General features: G+C 42.5%; 1 protein-coding gene and 1 long non-coding RNA gene across 7 annotated transcripts in view; one reads left to right on the forward strand and one right to left on the reverse strand.

Moving 5' to 3' along the window:
• Window positions 1-21335, forward strand: part of mtmr4 (myotubularin related protein 4) — a 63512-nt gene that overhangs the window by 35180 nt on the left and 6997 nt on the right. For 5 of the 6 annotated variants that reach the window (XM_037747820.1, XM_037747818.1, XM_037747819.1 and 2 more), the window contains 13 exons: window positions 3272-3361; window positions 9739-9855; window positions 10908-10937; window positions 12178-12260; window positions 13405-13571; window positions 13699-13795; window positions 16666-16779; window positions 16895-17094; window positions 17948-18076; window positions 19364-19475; window positions 20039-20234; window positions 20543-20728; window positions 21096-21266. In XM_037747820.1, the coding sequence (XP_037603748.1) occupies window positions 3272-3361; window positions 9739-9855; window positions 10908-10937; window positions 12178-12260; window positions 13405-13571; window positions 13699-13795; window positions 16666-16779; window positions 16895-17094; window positions 17948-18076; window positions 19364-19475; window positions 20039-20234; window positions 20543-20728; window positions 21096-21266 (1692 nt within the window). The remainder of the gene's footprint in view (window positions 1-3271; window positions 3362-9738; window positions 9856-10907; window positions 10938-12177; window positions 12261-13404; window positions 13572-13698; window positions 13796-16665; window positions 16780-16894; window positions 17095-17947; window positions 18077-19363; window positions 19476-20038; window positions 20235-20542; window positions 20729-21095; window positions 21267-21335) is intronic. The other variant, XM_037747817.1, reaches the window with a different exon arrangement.
• On the reverse strand, window positions 1385-14301 carry LOC119475291. The gene is made up of 4 exons (XR_005203753.1): window positions 14174-14301; window positions 4551-4655; window positions 1745-1936; window positions 1385-1638 (listed from the first exon to the last, which is right to left on the reverse strand). It is a non-coding gene; the product is annotated as an uncharacterized LOC119475291 (long non-coding RNA).

Here is a 21335-nt window from a genome sequence, read left to right on the forward strand (position 1 = left end):
TTCCTCCTTATTGGTTTTAACTATAAAAATGTCAGAAAATAGTGAAAAATGTTTTTCTATATTTTGCCAGAGCCCAAGGTGGCCTTTTCAAATTCCTTGCTTTTTACAATCAATGAGTTATCAAAATAGTTACTAATAAAGATAATCAGTTAATTATTCCAGCTCAACTTGTATTACTTCTTGACTTCTTCAGTTGGCTAAAACCAGTGGGCAACCTTCGGGTCTGAAAAGTGAGGCCAATGCGGAAGTGCCTGAAACTTGCCTTCTCTCTAATAGCCAGCAGGGGGCGACTCCTCTGGTTGCAAAAAGAAGTCTGATTGTATAGAAGTCTATGAGAAAATGAGCCTACTTCTCACTTGATTTATTACCTCAGTAAACATTGTAAACATGAGTTTATGGTCTCAATCACTAGTTTCAAGTCTTTTTCAATTCAGCATGATGTTCATTTAGTAAATTATGGTCCCATTTAGAGTCAAATAGACCATAAAGCAGGGTATGGGTTAGGGTTAGGGTCATTTAAATATCTTTTTCAATGAAAATGAGAATAATTATGTAAAAATAATCGTTCCCTCTAATATTTGCAAATCATATCGCATTGCAATATCAGTCAAAATGTGTTTTCAGTTCATAAAGGTTCATTTTAACATTCTGGTCACCTAGAAATGTCTTATTCAGCGTTCGGTTGTACTTAGCTCCACCCCCTCGTTTCACTTCTGGTTGCAAAAAAACATTATTGTCTAGAAGGGAACCCGCGAATTGGGGAAAGTTTTGCAGTGATTCAGGGTGATTATGTCCACTTCTTATATACAGTCTATGGCTAAAACAAGAATTATTGTTTGACTTGATTGCAGTAGGAAGGTGAATGTATCTTGGTAATTTGAACCCATTCATTTGTCAACATTTTATGATTGTAATTAGTAGTTGCTGACCCATTTTTGAAGAACAGTACCCCTCCCTCACATTCAAACGTGTGCACGTCATGTCAGCAATAAGCTATCCCCTTATTGCTGAGCCTATAGATTGTCTGTATGCTCAGCCTATATAGGCAGCAATAGACTGTTTGTCCTCTGTCAACAAAGCTGTCATGTCACAGAAGCTGGTAAATTGTGCTCTGTCTATTCTATGCTATGCCTATGATCTCTATGACTTTGAAATCAGATGGTGATCTCAGTGACAAGTTGGTGACTTGTAGAGGAGAGGTTGTCACTGTAGGAGCACTAACTCCATCTGTTACCAGAAAGCCCAATGGGTGGTATGCTGTCATGTGGTTTAATCACTGGCTTGGACCTTTGGTTGACAGGTGAAATGATTGTAAACATAGCAGGAGGTCTGCATGGTGAGAACATCAACGGCTTTTCTGCTATAATATGACATTTTGCTGTGCTTTTTGGCCTGGCTCGGACACATGTCTTTTTTTTATTAGCCAGAGACCAACCTGATTCAGTAGTACTACAGTACATTCTGCCTCCCTCTGGTCCCTCTTCAGGACGCTCATTGGTGTTTTCATTAAGGAACAGCATCGACATACGGTCGTACTCAGATGGTGAAGCCAAATCCAGCAGAGTAGTATTAGAAGCAGTGTATGGGCAGCCAGAAACCAAACTGGGTTCATCCTCAACCGCTGAGGTAACTCAGTCCCTGCAAAAATGACAAGAAAGAGGCTGGCTAAGACTCAAAATTGGGATACTAGTTAATATGTAAATGCAACTTTATGTGTATATTTGCTATTATGTGAGAAACTTACAACTGCTTGCTCAATCTGAAAGGAGCACTGGCACTCTTATGCTGCAAGGACAGGGTCGACTGCCCTCTTATTCCTCTCTCGTTCTCACCTCTGCTGCTTCTTGAGGTGCTGCAGTCTAATTTTAGCCAACCATCCATTATAACAGGTGTGCACCTGATAAGACTGCGTTTGGATGTTTCATTCTTCAGCAACCTTCGGAATGTACCATTGAATTAGATTTAGGGCTGTCAATCGATTTACAAAATTAAATCACGATTAATTGTATGATTGTCCATAGTTAATCACGATTGATCACAAATTATTTACACATTTTTTTTATCTGTTCAAAATGTACCTTAAAGGGAGATTTGTCTAGTAAAACTGCATGGGATTAGCATAAATTGGGCATGTCTATAAAGAGGAGACTCGTGGGTACCCATAGAACCCATTTTCATTCACATATCTTGAGGTCAGAGGTCAAGGGACCCCTTTTGAAAATGGCCATGGCAGTTTTTCCTCGCCAAAATTTAGCGTAAGTTTTGGAGTGTTATTTAGCCTCCAACCCAGCAGGCTTGTATGACATGGTTGGTACCAATGGATTCCTTAGGTTTTGTAGTTTCATATGATGCCAGTATCTTTACTCTAGCTTTGCTACAACCTAAAAATCGCAAGTTGCATTAATGCGTTAAAGAAAATAGTGGAGTTAAAACCAATTTGTGTTATCGTGTTATTATCGCGTTAACTTTGACTGCCCTAATTAGTTTACACGATTGTCCTACACGGTCATAGAAACATTTGGTTATTGGGTATCAAAAGTGACCCTAGCAAGGAATTGTTTAAACTCTGTAAGAAGTCAATGTAAGTGTCTGATGACTCATGAAAAACTAGTCATGTGTGTGAAATACTTTACTAAGTCCTAGTATCTTTGTTTGCACAAGACTGTAACACCCAGTCACAAAGTCTACGGCTTTTTGGCATCCGGTGCCCTTCTGTCTATCATTTGCTAATGCAACGACTACCTGCACAGCGCCAATGCAAACAGAATAAAAATATGTGAAAGGTGCATTATTCCTTCACCATTAATCAATCAGGGGAAAAATGCTTTTTAGGATCGAGTGGTAATCATTTAAAAATAGCTTGCCTCATTGACCTAACACAAGGTCATGTGCTCCCTATTTAAAGGGGGTTTTGGAACTCTTAGTCAATATTTAATCTCCTACGTGATGTCTGTGAGTGAGCTGGCGGGGATTGTGAAAGTCCACCTGGCATGCCATGCACCTTACATCAAAGGCTAACCACCTTGATAAGTGCTCAATACGAGAACACTGACAATATTAACTTTGGGTTTGATTTTAGGGAAGATTTGTATTTTCGTTCGCGATGGCCATTCCACTGTTCTTGCTATAGTTAAACTGTTTTGGTCCAGGGGTTTGACGGTGTGCCTTTTATTATATGTATCTGTATGTGGTGTTTCAACCTGCTGTGTCGACCTAAATGATGACAGCGGTAATTGTCTGACCATCCCTGCGTTGTGTTTGTGTCTGACAGGGTGAAGAAGGGCCTCCCAGTCTGGAGTATATCAAGGCCAAGGACCTGTTCCCCCAGAAGGAGCTGGTGAAGGAGGATGAAAGCCTTCAGGTGAGCTGAACAGTTTTCATCAACCCTTGACAGTCCCGTCTGCTCCGACATGTCTGTCGTGTGGACAACCAGGAGCTGGTGAAAAGACCAAGTGTCGCACTTCCAGATTATGACCTCATCCTCAATCCCGGCTCCTGGCGTGTCACCAGAGCGTTCCTCTGAAACACCCTGATGAAGCTTTAGCTCTACACCACTGTGTAGATTGCCAGGATATTACTGCAAGAGTCACCACTCAGCAGGCTTGAGGCCAGACACTGAAGGAGAGATGATGACACTGGCCTAGAAGAGCAATCTATTTTGTCATTGCTCTGCCATCCTTTATCAGTGTTGAGCACAGGAAAAAATCAATTAGGCAACTTGGCAGATAACAAAATATTTGCATGTGAATGCAACCGCTGCCCACGCTCTCTACAGATAAGGAAGCATACTTCTAAAAGAAAAACATTTTCCTCAGAATTTATTTAGAAAAGAGTTTCTGAATTAGTCTACCATATTAAAATAAGGCATGTATTTATTCAAGGCCCTCAATGGGAACAGTGTGTATCATTTTGTTGGATCTATTAGCAGACACACTGTGTTGCTCTGCCAGAACGGACAAACCAAACACTGTCTCTAGAGTGTGCTAACGTGAGCCACAGAGTGAAAAAAACGTGGTGCCGCCATCTGACTTCCGTTGCTCCTAAAGTAGTGTTATTTTGGTAAGGATGGGCTCTGAGCGAGGCGAACGGCGTTACCACAGTTTTGCACTCGACAGCTCACGTTACAGCGGTCTTGGAAAGGGAGGAGTGAGCGGAGGGATACTCAGTTGGTTGCAATCTGCAACCACACTGCTATATGCCGCCAAATCCTACACACTGTCCCTTTAACAAGAACAGAAGGAATGATTTGAAAGCAGGAAGTTGAAAATGTTGACAGGTTTATGTGAACAGTATGAAAGGACTGAGGAAGGTGTGATTTGCACCTCCCTGTAGTTGTAGTAGTGGTTACATCACACTGACAACAGTAATGACAGAATGCTACATGGGTTCGTCTACGTCACACATACGTCATACACATAAATGTCCTTCATTCAAAGTGCATTAGCTGACCATAAACATTATCAACACTATTATTGGCTCAGTGTCAAGTTGAAACCATTATTTTATAGTTTTTGTTTTATGAAAGTAAACTCATCTAAAATAATACTTACATTGAATTGGACAAAACTCTGTCAGTTCCTTTTAATGACAAGATTTGACTTCTAAGTGTCTGTGTCCGTTGCACGGCTGTATCCTCCACTGTTACGTAGAAGTCACTGCAGAGGATAAAGAACAGGGCAGCTAAAAAGCATTTAGGTCACTGAAGTGAGAGGGATTTGTAAGTCTATTCTACAGTGAAGACGCCAGTAGCAAAAACTGTGACGGACAACTTGTGTTGTGCCCTCCGTGGTGTTGAGTTTGTGCGCTTTGGCTGTCTGGTGGTTAATGGAGCTGAGCATTATGTGTCTGGAGAACTGGACAAAGGATAGGTGGACTGTGGATTTGCCCAGCGTGGGGTCAGTATCTGTTGTTTCTGTTTTTATGGTTTTCAACTGAAGCCCGTTTCCACTTGGGTTACAATGAACTGCAGGAAGTATCAACCTGTTCAAAAGTGTGGGGCAGTGCGCCAAAGGGCTATGTGGGTCAAAGGTCCCGGTAAATTTCTTTATTTCCTGCTTAGCGACGTGAGAAGAGTCTAACAAAGTTTCTGAGGCTGTATCTTAATCTGAGGAGCCAGCCTGTTTCCGTTCAAAGTAATGCTCTCATTTTAGTTGCCTTGCAACATTTTCTTCTACTTCGCCTCCCCTCCCCCTGCATTCACACATGCAGTTCCTCATTGTATCTCTGCTTTTATGTTTTTGCTTTGTGTGCAGGCGATCCCATGATAGTTTCTCTGACAGCTGATGTCTCTTACAGGCATTCCCTAACCCACCGTATTTAATACCCTGCTGCCTTCCCTCCTGTGTGCGTGCAAGCCGTGGTGCATGCTTGCATTTGTGTGTGTGTGTGCGTGCACACGTGCATGTCCTCACAGGCAGGCTGCTTGAACCGGAAGTCACGACTCGCAAGTCAGAGAGTGTTATTCACGGGTCTTTCTGCTCTCTCTCTCTCTCTCTCTCCCTCCCTCTCTCTCTCTCTCTCTCTCTCTCTCGCTCTCTCTCTCTCTCTCTCTCTCTCTCTCTCTCTCTCTCTCTCTCTCTCTCTCTCTCTCTCTCTCTCTCTCTCTCCCTCTCTCTCTCCCTCTCCCTCTCTCTCTCTCTCTCTCTCTCTTAAATATTTCTGCTGCTGAGGGCTTCATAGAGGGAAACGTGACACAGTATCTTCTGCTGCACTTGCTGACTGCTGGTGACTCATGCACCTACTTTTGGAGCACAGCTTGTTCAATGCAGCGCCCGGTCTGTACAGCATGTTAACTATGGCACTCTCAGCAGGACATGGTAGGTCTCTCTACCACAACATAGCAGCACACAGATTCAGTAGCTAGCTGCACATTCTCATTTCAGCCATTACTTCTGCTGTTGAGGCAATATTTAAAGCTGCAGTGGGTAGAATTAGAGCAAATATGAGTTTAAAAAAATCATGTGCCTCGGTGCCCTCAGGTGTCCCCGGTGTCTCCTGCTGTGCTCCTAATGGCATCTGCAAGATTTCACAGACCAGAGCAAAACAACCAATCAGAGCCGAGCTGAAGCCTTGCCGTCTCTGAGCAGCTGTCAAACTAGGCAGCGCTGACCAAATATGAATCAATATTCTGTAACTGTAATGCCTATTTCTCGCCTCAAATGTTTTCACAAACATCTTGTAGTGTACTGTTTAGCTGTAAAATGAGAAAGTTTGTGACCCGACCCACATGTTGAGATCAGTTGAGCCTCATTTTACAGTTTCTGAAAACATTCACGCTAGTAATATGCATTAGAGTAACAGAATATGAATTCATATTTGATAAGCGCTGCCTAGTTTGACTGTTTGATCGGAGTTTGCGAGTGATTGACAGCTGCCTCCGTTGAATGAACAGCCAATAGGAACGCTCTCTCTCTCTCTGAAATGACCTGTGATTGGTCAAAGTCTCCCGTCACGGGATAGATTTTCTAAAGCCTGAAAACAGAGTCATGAGGAGGTGCAGAAGTCTAGTTTTCTCTCAGAACACTTGAATTACAATATGCTGAAACGTTATTATGGAACTTTTGCCCAATGATGCCAAAAACATTCTGCCTATTGCCGCTTTAATGCAAATTGGCCACGTCCCGTGACTCTTGAAGAAAGCCAAAATGCTTTACATTAGGGTTTCTCTCCTTTTTTATATAGTAAAACTGTATCTGCAGCTTTTTTCTGACACATTGAACGACTTCATAGTTTTCAGCTGCGTTTGTGCGCCTGTCACTTTGAAGCTGGTTGAGTTACAGAGTTGAAACATTTCTAAAAGCATGCATAATTTTCTCTCCTTTTTTATATAGTAAAACTGTATCTACAGCTTTTCTTCTGACACAGTGAACAACTTCATAGTTTTCAGCTTTGTTTGGGTGCCAGCTGTGTTTGTACGCCTGTCACTTTAAAGCTGGTTGAGTCGCAGAAGTGAAACATTTCTAAACGCATGCATAATTTGACTGTCGAAAATTTAGATATTCCACTTTTTAGAAGTCCCGGTGCAGAGTGCCAGGAGGCCTATGCCTATATTTGGCTCTGTTGGTGTCTGAGTGCAGAGTACTACGTGCTCCATTTCCCAGGTTAAGCTGTGCTCTTTCCCTCATGCTTCCTGTCCCGGCTCACACACACATTTTCAGCTAGAGATGAGCAACAGCAGGTGCAGTGATAAATGTCAGGGGATTGATTGTTTTTTTTTCTCTGGACCAACAGTCGTCAACAGCTTTTGACACCTTGCCAATCGACAATATTCCTTTTAAAAAGACAAGAATAGTTTTATTTTGGATCTATTATATGTATGTTTTTTTTAGTAGATGTCGACCTGTCATTCTGGGTCAGTCACGTCCAGCTCGTGTGCCCCCTGTGCACTAACTAAGGCTGTGCTTTTAACCGCGTTGGCTAATGTTATTTCAAGTAAGCCTGATTTTCTGACATTTTACCATAATCCCCCATCTGCCCCGCTGCATGTCCTCTTTTTAGCATGCACCAGCGGGTCCTCCTCTCCGTGACTCAGCATTGCATGCTAATGCAGGATGAGGTAATGTTGTCTCCAAGCAACACTGTTGTCCTCACTACCAGCAACTAAACAACGAGACTTGGGTCCCAATCCGCAGTCCCCAATGACTACGGTTATGTTAATGCAGCCAGAACTAACATCAGTGCATGCAGGTGATCGCACTGAAGTGATGACTCAGAGAAACTCAAGTGTGAAGAGGTTATGTAAACGAGGAATGAATGGGCGTAACACAACCCTCAATTTGTCAGATGGGAGAGAATAATGTCCGAGCTGTAATATATCTCCCGACTCACTTTACTGTTTCACGTCAGCCAGAAGGAATGTTTTATGCAAGTGGACTGAAAATGATTTATAATGTTATAGCTTTAAACCTCCTAATCAACTGCAGTCATAAAGGGTCTCACAGTTCACTGAAATCATTTTTAAATCCCTTGGAGATGCAGCTCCAATAAACAGTACAGTCACATTTAGTGGACGCCTCCATCTCCATATGAATTGAGACGTCTTTCAAAAGTTGGCAACTGTAGCTGTGTGTTTCCTTGCGGTCGGCTTTTAAAGCTAATGCCCTGCCTCAGAGCGAAATGACGAATGTTTACTATTTACCTCAGTTGGGAACCAATTATCTTAATGTTTGGGTCTCGTTGCAGCCAAAGCCTGGGCTTGGCTTGGCTGTAATGAAATGGGTACAAGTAGGAATGTTAATGGACAGTTCTGGGATCCCTCACTGTACCGTCAGCTCTGGTGCAGACGGTCTAGCCCTGCCTCTTGTCTGCCTGCTCATTCAGGCTCACCAACAAGCCCTCTGCGCTCACAAAGGTCCTTCTGTAAAACTACTATGTGCTAATTGGACAGCTACACATGCACATTGTTCCCCCCCACATCGCCCCTTTTTGTCATATCTGTAATGTCACTCTTTCCACAATCATTATGAGTTTATCTTTATCTTTATAGGAGAGTGCGAGCACAAACTTGTTGCTTGTTGATTTTGTTTAGTGCGGAGTATTGTTCGATAAATGTCAATACCAGCGCCAATATGATACTTGAGTTTCTGTAACGATACCAGAATGATACATTAGATACTTCCCTTTCAGGCATAGAAACAGCTTGTTCCTCAAAACCTTTTTTCTGTTTAAAAAAAAAAAGGCAGACTTCTCAAATGCAGTGGTTTAATAATGTCTCAATCCCAAGCAGCTCCTGATCAGGATCTTTGCCTGAATAAAATGCAGTCTTAAATTAGCAAAATTATGTTTTTTAAAATTCAGAATATATCTAATCAAAGAAGTAAACATGACTAAGAATCTGACCAAGCATTTCGAGGCTAATTTGTTGACTAGTTAAAGGTGTAATGTGTAAGATTTGGCCAGAATTTTAGTTTATAATATAACATTATTACAGGATGAGGTTACAGTGTTATGTGATTTTTAGGGCTGTCAGTCAATTAAAATATTTAATTGCGATAATCACATGATTGTCCATAATTAATTGCATTAATTGCAAATTAATCGCACATTTTTTTTATCTGTTCTGAATGTACCTTAAAGGGAGATTTGTCAAGTATTTAATACTCTTATCAACATGGGAGTGAATATTATAAGATAGCAGTGTTAATTAATTTGACCGCCTCTCGTACTTTCAGTAGTTTGGTTGAATTTTACATATTCTGATGACTGTAAATTTAGATTGTATGGACCCAGTAGTAGAGGTGAAATGCTGACCCCTATTTGTTTGGAGCAGGTGACTACATGTTACACATTGCACCTTTTTTAATTTCTTTTTTTGTGCAATTCTAGCAGTGTGGCTGGAGGGATAGCAATGTCGGTCTCTTTGTGGGGTGATGTTGGTTGATTATTCTCCCTCAGAATGAATTGTAATAATTTTTGATTATCCCTTAACTTTGGGTTAATACTAAATACGTAAATGTTACTCATGCCAACATGCTCAACTAAGATGATGAACATGTTAAACATTATGCCTGCTAAACATCAACATGTTGGCATTTAGCTCAAAGCATTGCTATGCCTAAGTACGCCCTCCAAGAGCAGTTAGCAATGGCTGTAGACTCCTAGGCTCGGAGAACACAGAGAGAAAACGTGGATGTTATGATTTATACTCCCTGTAGACATAATAAAGATAATAAACTGGTGTTGGTGTCGTGTTTTTGCTGCTACAACCTCAACAATCTGGTGTGTTTTGTGTCTCTACAGGTGCCATTCGCAGTTCTTCAGGGGGAAGGGGTGGAATATCTTGGCTGTGCCGACGAAGCCGTCATTGCCATTTCTAACTACAGGCTCCACATCAAGTTCAAGGACTCTGTCATCAACGTAAGTGCACGTCCCAGACAATAAACACACAGAAGAAGAACCACAAAATTTCACTTCTGTCCAAATGGCACGAGCGTCTGTGATCTCTACTGCTGTCATGCCATGCCACTACAGAAGCCAATAGCAGGAGAGAGGAGGCTAGTTTGGACGCACATACTGTTGGCTTTTCCCCTTCCCCTCATATAAATTTTATAAACACATAATTGCGCTAACCGGGCAAATAAAAAATTACAAGTATTTTACTGTACATGGAGTACCCGTAAAGCGGTTTTGGTCATATCCCAGCTTAGTTGGCATGAAGTTGTTTGTACTAGGATTGGCGGCCCCCCTTGATCTCCAGGCAGGAGAGCTTTAATGTGACATCTAGGCTCCAAAGGCCCGGCCCCCACTGGCACTGATGTCCACCGGCTCGCTCCTGCTGACGTCAGACCTTGCTCAAACACAAACGGGCCAATTGTTTGCGTTCACTGGCAGCGAAATTCCTCCTCCTTTCCAAATCCATAGTCATCTTTTCCAGAAGGATTCAGCTTATGGAAAAGATGACAAAGATTTGAAAAGGAGGAGGAGGAGGTGAGGTCCGATCACCGGGATGTTCAGGACGCCTCTTCACCTTGACTTACTTTAGCAGAGGAGAGTCGGCAGCTAACAGTCCCTATCGAACTGCTATCCAGAGTCCTACCTTGACCCCGGCAGCACAGATGAACTCTGTATGAATGCCAACAAGCCTCTCTCCCACCCCCTTCACAACTCATCACCCTACTTCTAAGCTGTTTTCTTGCCCTTTGCTCCCGTCCATGTTTGTCTTTCTCTCCATGATTTCCATTTGGCTCGGTCATGTGCTGCAAGTAGCGCAATCAGTTATTGTCCTTTTTTTCCCAACCTCTTTGATGTTTTCTTTCCTTTTAACTCTTCATTTCCTTTTTGTCTCCTGGATGTTTTTGGTTTAATAGTTTTTCCATTTCCTCCTGTCTTGTGTCTTCCCTCCCTCCCTCCCTCCCTCCCTCCCTCCCTCTCTCTCTGTGTGTGTGCTCCATGGTGTCACTGTGTTTTAGACCTACCCAGGTGTGGACACTGAGATATCTGTGAGTACCATATGATAAAACACCACCCTCTGCCACTGTCTAGACAGCTTAAAGCGGCAGTAGGCAGAATATTTTGGCTGCATTGGGCATAATAACCTTTTAGCATATTGTAATTCAAGTGTTCTGAGAGAAAGTGTTCTGATAGACTTCTGGATCTGTTTTCGGATCTGTTTTCGGCTTTAGAAAATTCAGCCCGTGACGGGAGACTTTGACCATTTGGTCAAATTGGTCATTTCAGAGAGAGAGCGTTCCTATTGGCTGTTCATTCAACGGCGGCAGCTGTCCGAACTGTCAAACTAGGCAGCGCTGATCAAATACGCATTAATATTTATTAATATTGTAGTGTAATGTTTAGCTTTAAAATGAGAGTTTGCTCTGACTGGTGGGTGGTGCTTAGTATTTCCTCAACTGATCTCCACATGGCTGCCGGATCACAAACTTTCTCATTTTACAGCTAAACAGCACACGACAAGATGTTTGTGAAAACATTTTATAGGAAGAATATTTACAGTAACAGAATATTGATTCATATTTGATCAGCGCTGCCTAGTTTGACCGTTTGATCGGAGTTTGCGAGTGATTGACAGCTGCTCAGAGACGGCAAGGCTCCAGCTCGGCTCTGACTGGTTGTTTCCTTACGGTCTGTGAAATTATGCGGATGCCATTTGGAGCACCAACAAACAGCTCCTCTTCATTTTAAACGATTACGGTGCGCCGAGGACAAATTGTAATTAAATATAAACTCAGTGTTAACACTGGATTTATTGTAATTGTCTGTGAAAGGAGAAAAATCTTTGTGGTGCGGTGTGTTGGCTGACCTTGAGACTTAGTAAAAAAAAAGGTGCTATAAGACCTAAAATAGTATTTTCTCATTCATACACGGTGAACAAAGTGCTGTTGCATTGAGGTTTGACCAAAGGGGAAGTTGCGTGGGCGATTTTTGCAAATCTTAGCAGCGCCTTCGTTAACACCACAAATCCACAGGATAACTTCAAAGCTTAGAAAGCACAATAGACAAACCTGTTTATAGTTCTTGTTTGGTATCATAACAGAGGTCGAGAGAAAAAAAAAAAGTTAAAGCACTGCAGCAGCTTTCTTCTCCTCCACAGTGAGCTAATAAAGCTGTACTCTGTCTATTCTAGCCAGGACCAGAGGGTGGTAACCTCTTTGCAGATGTACTGTCTGCTCTGACGGCGGGGCCATCAGGCTCATCACGCATGCGCTCTGTCTCCCCCTACAGGTGCCTCTCAGGCTGATAGACAACGTGGAGAGCAGAGATATGTTCCAGCTGCACATCATCTGCAAAGACTCCAAAGTTGTCAGGTAAGGAGAGCAGCTCACACACACACTCAACACGTCATATTAACCCCGCAGGCAGATTGATGCTGTTATTAACAACAGTGCTGTGGTCTGGTACGCATTCGAATGAATAATACAATAGTTTCAGTCTGGCCGTGAGGAGGCAATGTATAAACACTACACACTACTATACTTAACTAATTAGGTTACAGGCTTATAGCTCTAATAAAGTGATATAATTCAGTAACACTTTATAATAACAATCATTTATAAATGGTAAATTGATAGTTAATTAAACTTAGTTAATTGTTATTTTACTGTTAACAACTATGAAACGTTAACTAATAATGTTGTACCTGTGAGAGTTTCTGGACAATATTTGTTATTGTTTTGTGTTGTTAATTGATTTCCAATAATAAATATATATATATACATTTGCATAAAGCAGCATATTTGTCCATTCCCATGTTGATAAGAGTATTAAATACTTGACAGATCTCCCTTTAAGGTACATTTTGAACAGATAAAAAATGTGTAATTAATCACGATTAACTATGGACAATCATGCGATTCATCGCAATTAAATATTCAAATAGATTAACAGCCTTAAATTAAACATATTATTATTTTTTATAATATGTTGTATTGAAGACTGAATAAAATAACGATAATTCGGATGGACATCATATTTATTGTTATTTAGATTTCTTTTAAAAGATATTAAAAGTTAAGATATTTTAAAAGGTATGCTGTTTAGCATTTGGAGTTGTTTTGTTTGGTGATTTAACTTCATTTTTGATTGCTACATAGTCATTTACCAAGATCAGACAGATGGCAAATACACATTATGTGAAACTGTTTCAAGTAAAAAAGTCCGAGACCTGTTTTTATTTCACAGCAGACTGAAATTCTCATGTGTTCATGCACATCTGTAAAGATCAAAACCAGTGGAGCCTTCAGATTCTCAGCAGCATATGTGCCGGCGGCGTCTTGGTTCCTCATCATTAAGCAGCCAAATTGTTACTCCTGTTTTAAGGCTGGAAAATAACTGAACATCTGAAGAAATTAGTTTTTCTGTTTTTTCTCTCGGTCCCTAATGCATGAAGTTGTAACGAGATATTTTGTTGTTTGTCTCATCTTTCTAATCTTCACGTTGGGTTCTCCACAGATGCCACTTTGCAACGTTCAAGCAATGCCAGGAGTGGGTCAAGCGTCTGAACCGGGCCATAGCTCACCCGTCCCGGCTGGAGGACCTGTTCGCCCTTGCCTATCATGCCTGGTGTCTGGGAGGCAACGCCGACGATGAAGACCAGCACGTTCATCTCTGTCGCCCAGGTCAACACACAAGACTGAACTTAACACAATTGTTTAAGAACAATTAGGCCTCTGGGGTTTTTTATTTTGTTAAAATGTTGATATACCTAAAATAATTTCCTTCGTCTTTCCCTCTCTGTGTGTGCAGGCGATCACGTGCGTCAGCGAATGGAAATGGAGGTCAAGAGGATGGGCTTCGACACACAGAACGTCTGGAGAGTGTCCGACATAAACTGCAACTTCAAGTATGTCACAGATACTTTACCATAAATAGCATGGCACCTCTGTCGCGGCAGATAGCTTTACAATAACTGCTGCTGTACAGAGTCCTGGTGGTCGTTTAGAGAGTGAATGATGAGTGACGGTGTTTCAAAGAGCTTTTTGAGAGCTGTGACAAAGAGTAGGGCTTGGATCAGGCAGAAGTAGAGATGCTATGTCGCCAAACTGAACAGATTGTGTGGTGGCCTCGTCTCAGCTCTGTGTGTCAGAGCTTTCTCAGGAAATAGAAGTTTTGAATTGATCTTGAATTACGGTTACTTTTGGGGAGGGTAGAAGTCCGGTTGATTTACACTTACACAGACGTTATACACTTAGTCATCATTTTTACATTTGGTGTGACTTACATTTCTCGAGGTTATCGTTGTCTCCAATGTCCATTGCAGATAGATGTCCCTAAATCCATAAAATAGAGGGAAAAAAACCTTCTCATAACTCCAAAACTTGTCTGAGAATCAGTAATCCAGCGATAGTTGTCTGTAAATCTATCGGTACACTGCAAACAGGAACTGCTAAAAGCTAATACTGCATACTTTCAATGGTGCCAATTTTCCAAAATGTAAACAAATATGCAAGAAAAAAAACAAAACGGGGCTCTTGCTGCAGATCGCAGCTAACTAACTGTCTCCATGGCAACATGATACTTCCTGTTTACATGCCAGAGCATTATGGGAAATGTAGTTCCAAAACTTAAAGCATGATTTTCCCTCAAATCAAGTAAGACAAATAATATTAGTATCCATTAGTATTAAAGGAACAGTGTGTAGCATTTCAGGGGATCTAGTAGCAGAAATGGAATATAATGAATGAGCTTAAAATGAGTCCTTGATATCTACATTGGGAGCGGGTCCTCTTTACGCAGTCCGTGTTGTTTCCCGCCATGAACATTCTACGGTAGCCCACAACGGACAAACCAAACACTGGCTCTAGAGAGAGGGCAATACCGTCTGAGTGAGGCGAACGGCATTTTCGCGGTTTTGCATTCGGCGCCTCACGTTACTGCAGTCTTGGAAAGGGAGGAGTGAGCGGAGGGGTAACCAGTTGGTTGCAATCTGCAACCACACCACTAGATGTCGCCAAATCCTACACGCTGTTCCTTTTAACTTCTTTCATCCTGCACTATCAATATTAGGTCCCAACGGTTACAGGTATGGAGTCATGACAAAAAATGTGTCAAGATGTATCAAAACATACACAGGAACTTATCAAACCACTAATGCAGCTTAATACACTTCTCTTCCATTATTGGTTTATTGGTGAAAGAACAATTGTGGAGACGGATCAACAGTGGAGACACGTAATACGCTGCTGGAGTGGTTGGATATGTTTCTATGTACATTTAGATATTTTTGGCATACTTTTGCCGTGAGTCTGGATTGCCTCTGTTATCCATTGTAGCTGCTATTTTATACTCAAAAGATAGATTTGCAGTGGACTATTGCTTTATAAATGCCTTCAACAAGGCAGGTTAATGTGTATACTTGTTCGCCGTGGCCTCGTCTGACCACTCAGGCCAGCAGCGTTCTCACCAAATAACATCCAGCACTCACGCTGGAATAATGCTGTATACCGTGTGTGTGTGTGTGTGTGTGTACCTGTGTACGAGACCCTTCTGTCTCCTTCGCTGTCTGGACAAATAAACACTACGAAAAAAAAAGGTCAGTCTGCTCGGAGGGCCCTAGAGAGCACGTCCCGCTGAGGGAGAAAGACACACAGGACAACTGGCTAATTAAACAAGCTGCAGCCTGCTGAGGCCCATGACTCAGCACAGTGTTTCACTTTCCCTCTCTTTCTCTCTCACACACACACACACACACACACACACACACACACACACACACACACACACACACACACACACACACACTGTCTCTGTCTCCCCTCCTTAGACAGCCAGCAGATGAATAGACATTGAAGACAGTATCATGAGAGGAGGAGGAGACCAGAGACAGAGACAAAGCACTCTGTGATTTGTTCTCTGCCAGAGCTGAGAGTTCTTGATGATGTAGTGACCCTGAAAACCAGAACATTTGTGTATATCTAACAATGTTGTTTGCTGCTCCTCCAAGGACTATTTTGTCTACACTGAAAGACTCTTATTGCTGGCAAAGGGTAATTGTAGTATTTTTCAACCTGGACCCTATTATTCCATGTTTTTGTGTCTTAAGTGACTAATGGGAACAACAATTTTTGAAATTGGTCCAGTATCGAGTGATAACACTGCAGACAGCAGTCGCTAAACGGGCTGTAATATAGTTGCTCAGGGCAGCTCCTCACCATCAATTTATGTCCACTAAAAGGTTTTTTTTCACCACTGACAGGCTCATATTATTATTATAAGTGTCTGACAACATTAAGGAAAGGACCCGACGGAGAAATAAGACGTTTTTCTTGCCTTTCGCTTGATCCGATCTGTTTGTTATTGTGTGTCCCGCTCTGAAACATCGCGTTCCATCCACATTGTCGAAATCATCTAAATATTTAGCCATGACATTGAAAATCTTTTAGATAACACTATAAGTTACGCCTTCTGTACTCCAACACAACCAAACTCTGACAACACCAGCACTCCTCTCCAACTGACGATCGGCAGGTTGCCCCACATGATTACATTGCAGCCCGTTTAGCGGCTGGCAGCTGCAGCGTTCTCCCTCAATACCGGACCAATCTCAAAACATTTTGTCCCCCATTAGTCACTTAGACACAAACACATAAGAAAATAGGGAAACATACTGAAGTTACCCTTTAAGTCAGCCTTAGTGTACTAGTGCACTATATAATGTTTGCAGCAGTATGAACTGCATTTAACCTTCCTGTGTCTTGTCCTTTTTGTCAACAGGCTATGCTCCAGCTATCCGCAGAAGCTTCTGGTTCCAATATGGATCACAGACAAGGAGCTGGACAGTGTGGCTTCCTTCAGATCCTGGAAGAGGATCCCTGTGGTGGTCTACAGGTGGGTTTACTGACACACAGTCATTTACACACTATCACATTTTTACATGTTGTGCATACGTTTCGATATTTAGATCTGTACTTGTGTATACTGACTCTATAACCTTGAACTCCAGGCACCAGAGGAACGGGGCGGTGATCTCCCGTTGCAGCCAGCCTGAGATCAGCTGGTGGGGCTGGAGAAACACAGATGACGAGTACTTGGTGACATCCATCGCCAAGGCGTGTCAGATGGACACCGGAGCCAAGGGCACCTGCGGAGCGCCAGCCTGCCGACAGCGCGGGGAAGCTCCCGACTCCTCCGACAGCGATTTTGGTAAAGCAGTTGTTTGATTTATGCTCATGCATGCACCGTAGCTCTCAAAAATGCGTTCAAAATTCAGGCTGATTATTGTGAAAATATCCTTATAGAAGCGGAAGGAAATTTCCATTATTTACATGTCTCATTAATTTTCCTTACTTCCAAAGTGGACTACCAACAGATAAAAATGCTGAGCAGAAGTAATACACCATTTTCAATTATGCCTGCGTACATTGGGGCTTGTTCGGCAAATACATTGTCAACAATTTATAGTGAATTAAGTAGCATTAAATCACATTATGCTCCATTTCCTGAGTTCGTACATGCTCCCATTTTAAAATGAAGTGCATGCAGTATCCATTAATGTTACTGCATTATGATCAGACTTAGAAACTAGTGGAACAACTGCCAGTGCAATTTGTGTGGTTTTAGTTTTCCCTTATTGCTATTTTTAGTTTTGTTTATTTTTCAAAGATGATGCCAATATGTCTGAAAGGGTCTTTAACACCATTACTGGGTGCACGACAACAGGCTGGAAAGGGAGTGGCAGAACAACACTGAGTGTAGAGACAAGTAGTTTAGTTGCAGCATCGGAGTAATTACTCGTCTTTCTCCATGGTAGAAAGCAGGTCTCTTGACTTGTGATCGTTACCTATAGCAGCCCTGTGGTTGTGTCATCAGGAGGATGTATTGATTTTCAGCAGGTTACAAATAGAGTCAGTTTCTGTTAATCATGTCCCTGACACTTCTCTGATTCCCTCTTTCTCCTTTCACGCTCTCTCTCTCTCTCTCTTCACCTCCCCAGCAGTTTGATTCACATAAATGCCATCCACTCATAACAGTAAAAAATCATCTCTCTGTCCTCCAGACTCCTCTCTGACGGGCGGCTCTGGCTGCGACGACAACACTGTGCCACAGAAGCTGCTGATTCTGGATGCTCGCTCTTACACCGCTGCAGTGGCCAACCGAGCCAAGGGCGGAGGCTGCGAATGTGAAGGTTAGTGCGACCAAACATTTGAAAAAGCCTTAAACAATTCAATGAATTTTGCATTTTTGTAAGATAGAGATCAAAGGCAACTGATATTGTGTGTCAACGTTTATTTATCACATTTTAATTTTTAACAGCCCTTACAAAACTCTGGAGTGTGTATTCACCACCTGTATGTTTCTGATCCTGCTCAGTGATCCTTGCAGGAAATTCAAACTTAATAAGAATCAGAATTTTTTATATTAACTAATGACTTGTGTGAAAGCCATCGCTCAAAGTGACGTACGCATAAAGATTTAGTACTCAACTATGCCGTTCCCATCAACTCTGCAGCTTTTGAGTCCTTCATCTGAAGGACCGTATGAGAACCGTGCAAGTCACTGAGTCCACCGAAACGCTAACGGGCTTTTAATTTGAAATGGATCCAGGTAGTGTTGAGTTGAAATCACGGAGTAATGCAGTACATTTAAACGCAAACGGGAGCACATTAGAAAACAAGGCGGCTTCAAATTCAACAGGCCAAATATACTTATTAAACCAAGGGAATTAGAAATCAAGGCCTGTGCCTATGTTTCAAATAGGGGTAAATAAAGGCCACTATTTGTGAATTTCACGGTATGTTTGTCTACCCATGCCTCCATTATGATGAATGATTTGCTAGCTTGTTGCTAATGGCAGTAGCCTACTCACCGGGTTGCTTTAGTGCCATCGTCGCGCACAACACTCATTCTCGTTCCCTATCCGAGCCGACACCCTACGACGGCCGTGTCGGGCTATAACCGGGCTGATATCTTGTAGTCTGAACCAGCCATGAATGGAGGGTGAATATTGGGCTCCCATTTGTCAGGTTGCCAGAAACGCGTTTTGCTAATGTTTCCCCGTAACTGCTGGATGTGTACATGGAGCATCGTTTTTTTTGCCATCAAAAGTGATGTGGTCCTACAATGCTATTGGATCTGTCTTGTAGAGGTCGACCTATTTAGAGGTCAAAGTTCAAAGAAGAAGAAGCTGCCCACAAAAACTCAAAGATATCAAGTTGATCTGTGCTGCTTTTGATCACACGGCTATTTAAGAAAGTGCTACTCGGTCCTGGATTGTAAACATCGTTTGACATATGATATTCAGTAAGCAAGCTGTTACTGCCATCAGTGACTGACTTATTGCTAAAAACCATGAATGTTGCATTTGACTCAGATAATCAAAACACACCATCATCTGAACATATGATGCTACTGTATCTTACAAGCCAAGTGTTTACGTCCTTCATCAGAGTTGTTTACGTTTGTCTGTATTTAGAGTACTACCCCAACTGTGAGGTGATGTTCATGGGAATGGCAAACATCCACGCCATCAGGAACAGCTTCCAGGCTCTGAGGACCGTCTGCAGTCAGATCCCGGATCCAGGAAAGTAAGTCGATCTGTTTGACCTTTTCTCTGTGAGCGGCGCTGCCCTCATTCGTGCCTCCCTCTCCCTCTCCCTCCCCCCCTTTTTGATGGCTTCACCTCACGGTAAGGTAACACCGCACAGCGATGGGAACGCTTCCACCGTCCAGTCCCATTCCTGCTGGGCCGGCCAGCTGTCTGTCTGTACACACCGACAGTGGATACGTGTGTTATGCATTTCCGTTTATACTGTGTGTTTTTACCAGCTGTGTGTGTTTTACTGGCGTGTTTACATCTGTGACTGCGTGTGTATCACATGTGTGGTTGAACGTACAGTACATAGGTTAACCCAGCTGCTATGACGTCACACCATGTTATTTTCTTATTGTTATTCTGATGGAGGTGTGTAATGATGTAGGGAGGCCGCCGCAGATCTAGGTCAGAGGCTCCCTCCTAATAACCCAGTGTAACTTAACTCTGAGTAACCAAAGCAACAATACAGTATCTAGCCACCAGATCACTTCATCAGCTGGGACAGGCTCTTTAAAGATTTGTACTTTTCTAATCAGTCATCTCTGGTGTTTCCAGCTGGCTTTCAGCACTTGAGAGCACCCGATGGCTGCAGCACCTGTCTGTCATGCTGAAGGCCGCCACTCTGGTGTGTTCAGCGGTGGAGAGGGAAGGCCGTCCTGTCCTGGTGCATTGTTCGGACGGGTGGGACCGCACACCCCAGATCGTAGCCCTCTCCAAGATCCTGCTGGACCCCTACTACAGGACATTAGAGGTGAGAGGCTGCACGGTTTGGCAATATAAAAGATGTCTCTCTCTTTTTTCTTTTTTTTTAAAGGAACAGTGTGTAATATTTTGAGGATCTATTAGGGAGGAGTGAGCGAAGGGGTACTCAGTTGGTTGCAATCTGCAACCACACCATTAGATGCTGCCAAATCCTACACCCTGTACCTTTTAAAAGTGTCCATTGTGACAATATTATAGGAGTGCAATGCTAAATCAGTGGAGTACTCTCTTAGTGGCATAGTATTTGTTGCGCTGTAATGTTATTACCTTCAGTACTGACTACGGTGTCGTCCACAGGGTTTCCAGGTTCTTGTAGAGACTGAGTGGCTGGACTACGGTCATAAGTTTGGGGACCGCTGCGGCCACCAGGAGAACGCCGACGATGTGAGCGAGCAGTGTCCCGTCTTCCTGCAGTGGCTGGACTGTGTTCACCAGCTGCTCAAACAGTTCCCCTGCCTGTTTGAGTTCAACGAGGCCTTCCTGGTGGGTGGTCGTACAGCGCTCTTTTCCTCCCTGTATTTCTGATAATGACTATAAACATTTATTTTTGTGACTATTTCACCAGTAAACCTCAAAGTGTGAGAGACATTTTGCATGGCATTACATGAAACTGTCTTTAAAGACCAAAGTAATGAAAGAGTTTTTTGTTTACCATTCTAATCTTTGCGCCATTGCCTTGAAAATGTTGCAGCCAGCCAGATTGAGGACCAACATGTCATTTTATAACAAGCTAATCTTGTTAGATAATGTCTCTCATCAATCAGCTGTTATATTGAATTGGCTATCAAACCATAATGGATGTAAATCATTGCCTGACTTCAAGTTCCACGTGTCTTCTGTGTGCGTCCAGGTCAAGCTGGTGCAGCATACGTACTCGTGTCTTTACGGCACCTTCCTGTGCAACAACGGTCGCGAGAGGGAGACGAGGAACATCTACAAACGCACCTGCTCTGTGTGGTCGCTGCTTCGCAACGGAAACAAGAACTTCCAGAACTTTCTCTACATCCCCAGTCATGATATGGTACCTACCACTTATTACATTGCCCTTACACTGTTATTCTGCTATTACTATTATTATCATTACTATTAC

This window comes from Sebastes umbrosus, chromosome 17 (assembly GCF_015220745.1).
Source record: "Sebastes umbrosus isolate fSebUmb1 chromosome 17, fSebUmb1.pri, whole genome shotgun sequence".
Taxonomy (NCBI): domain Eukaryota; kingdom Metazoa; phylum Chordata; class Actinopteri; order Perciformes; family Sebastidae; genus Sebastes; species Sebastes umbrosus.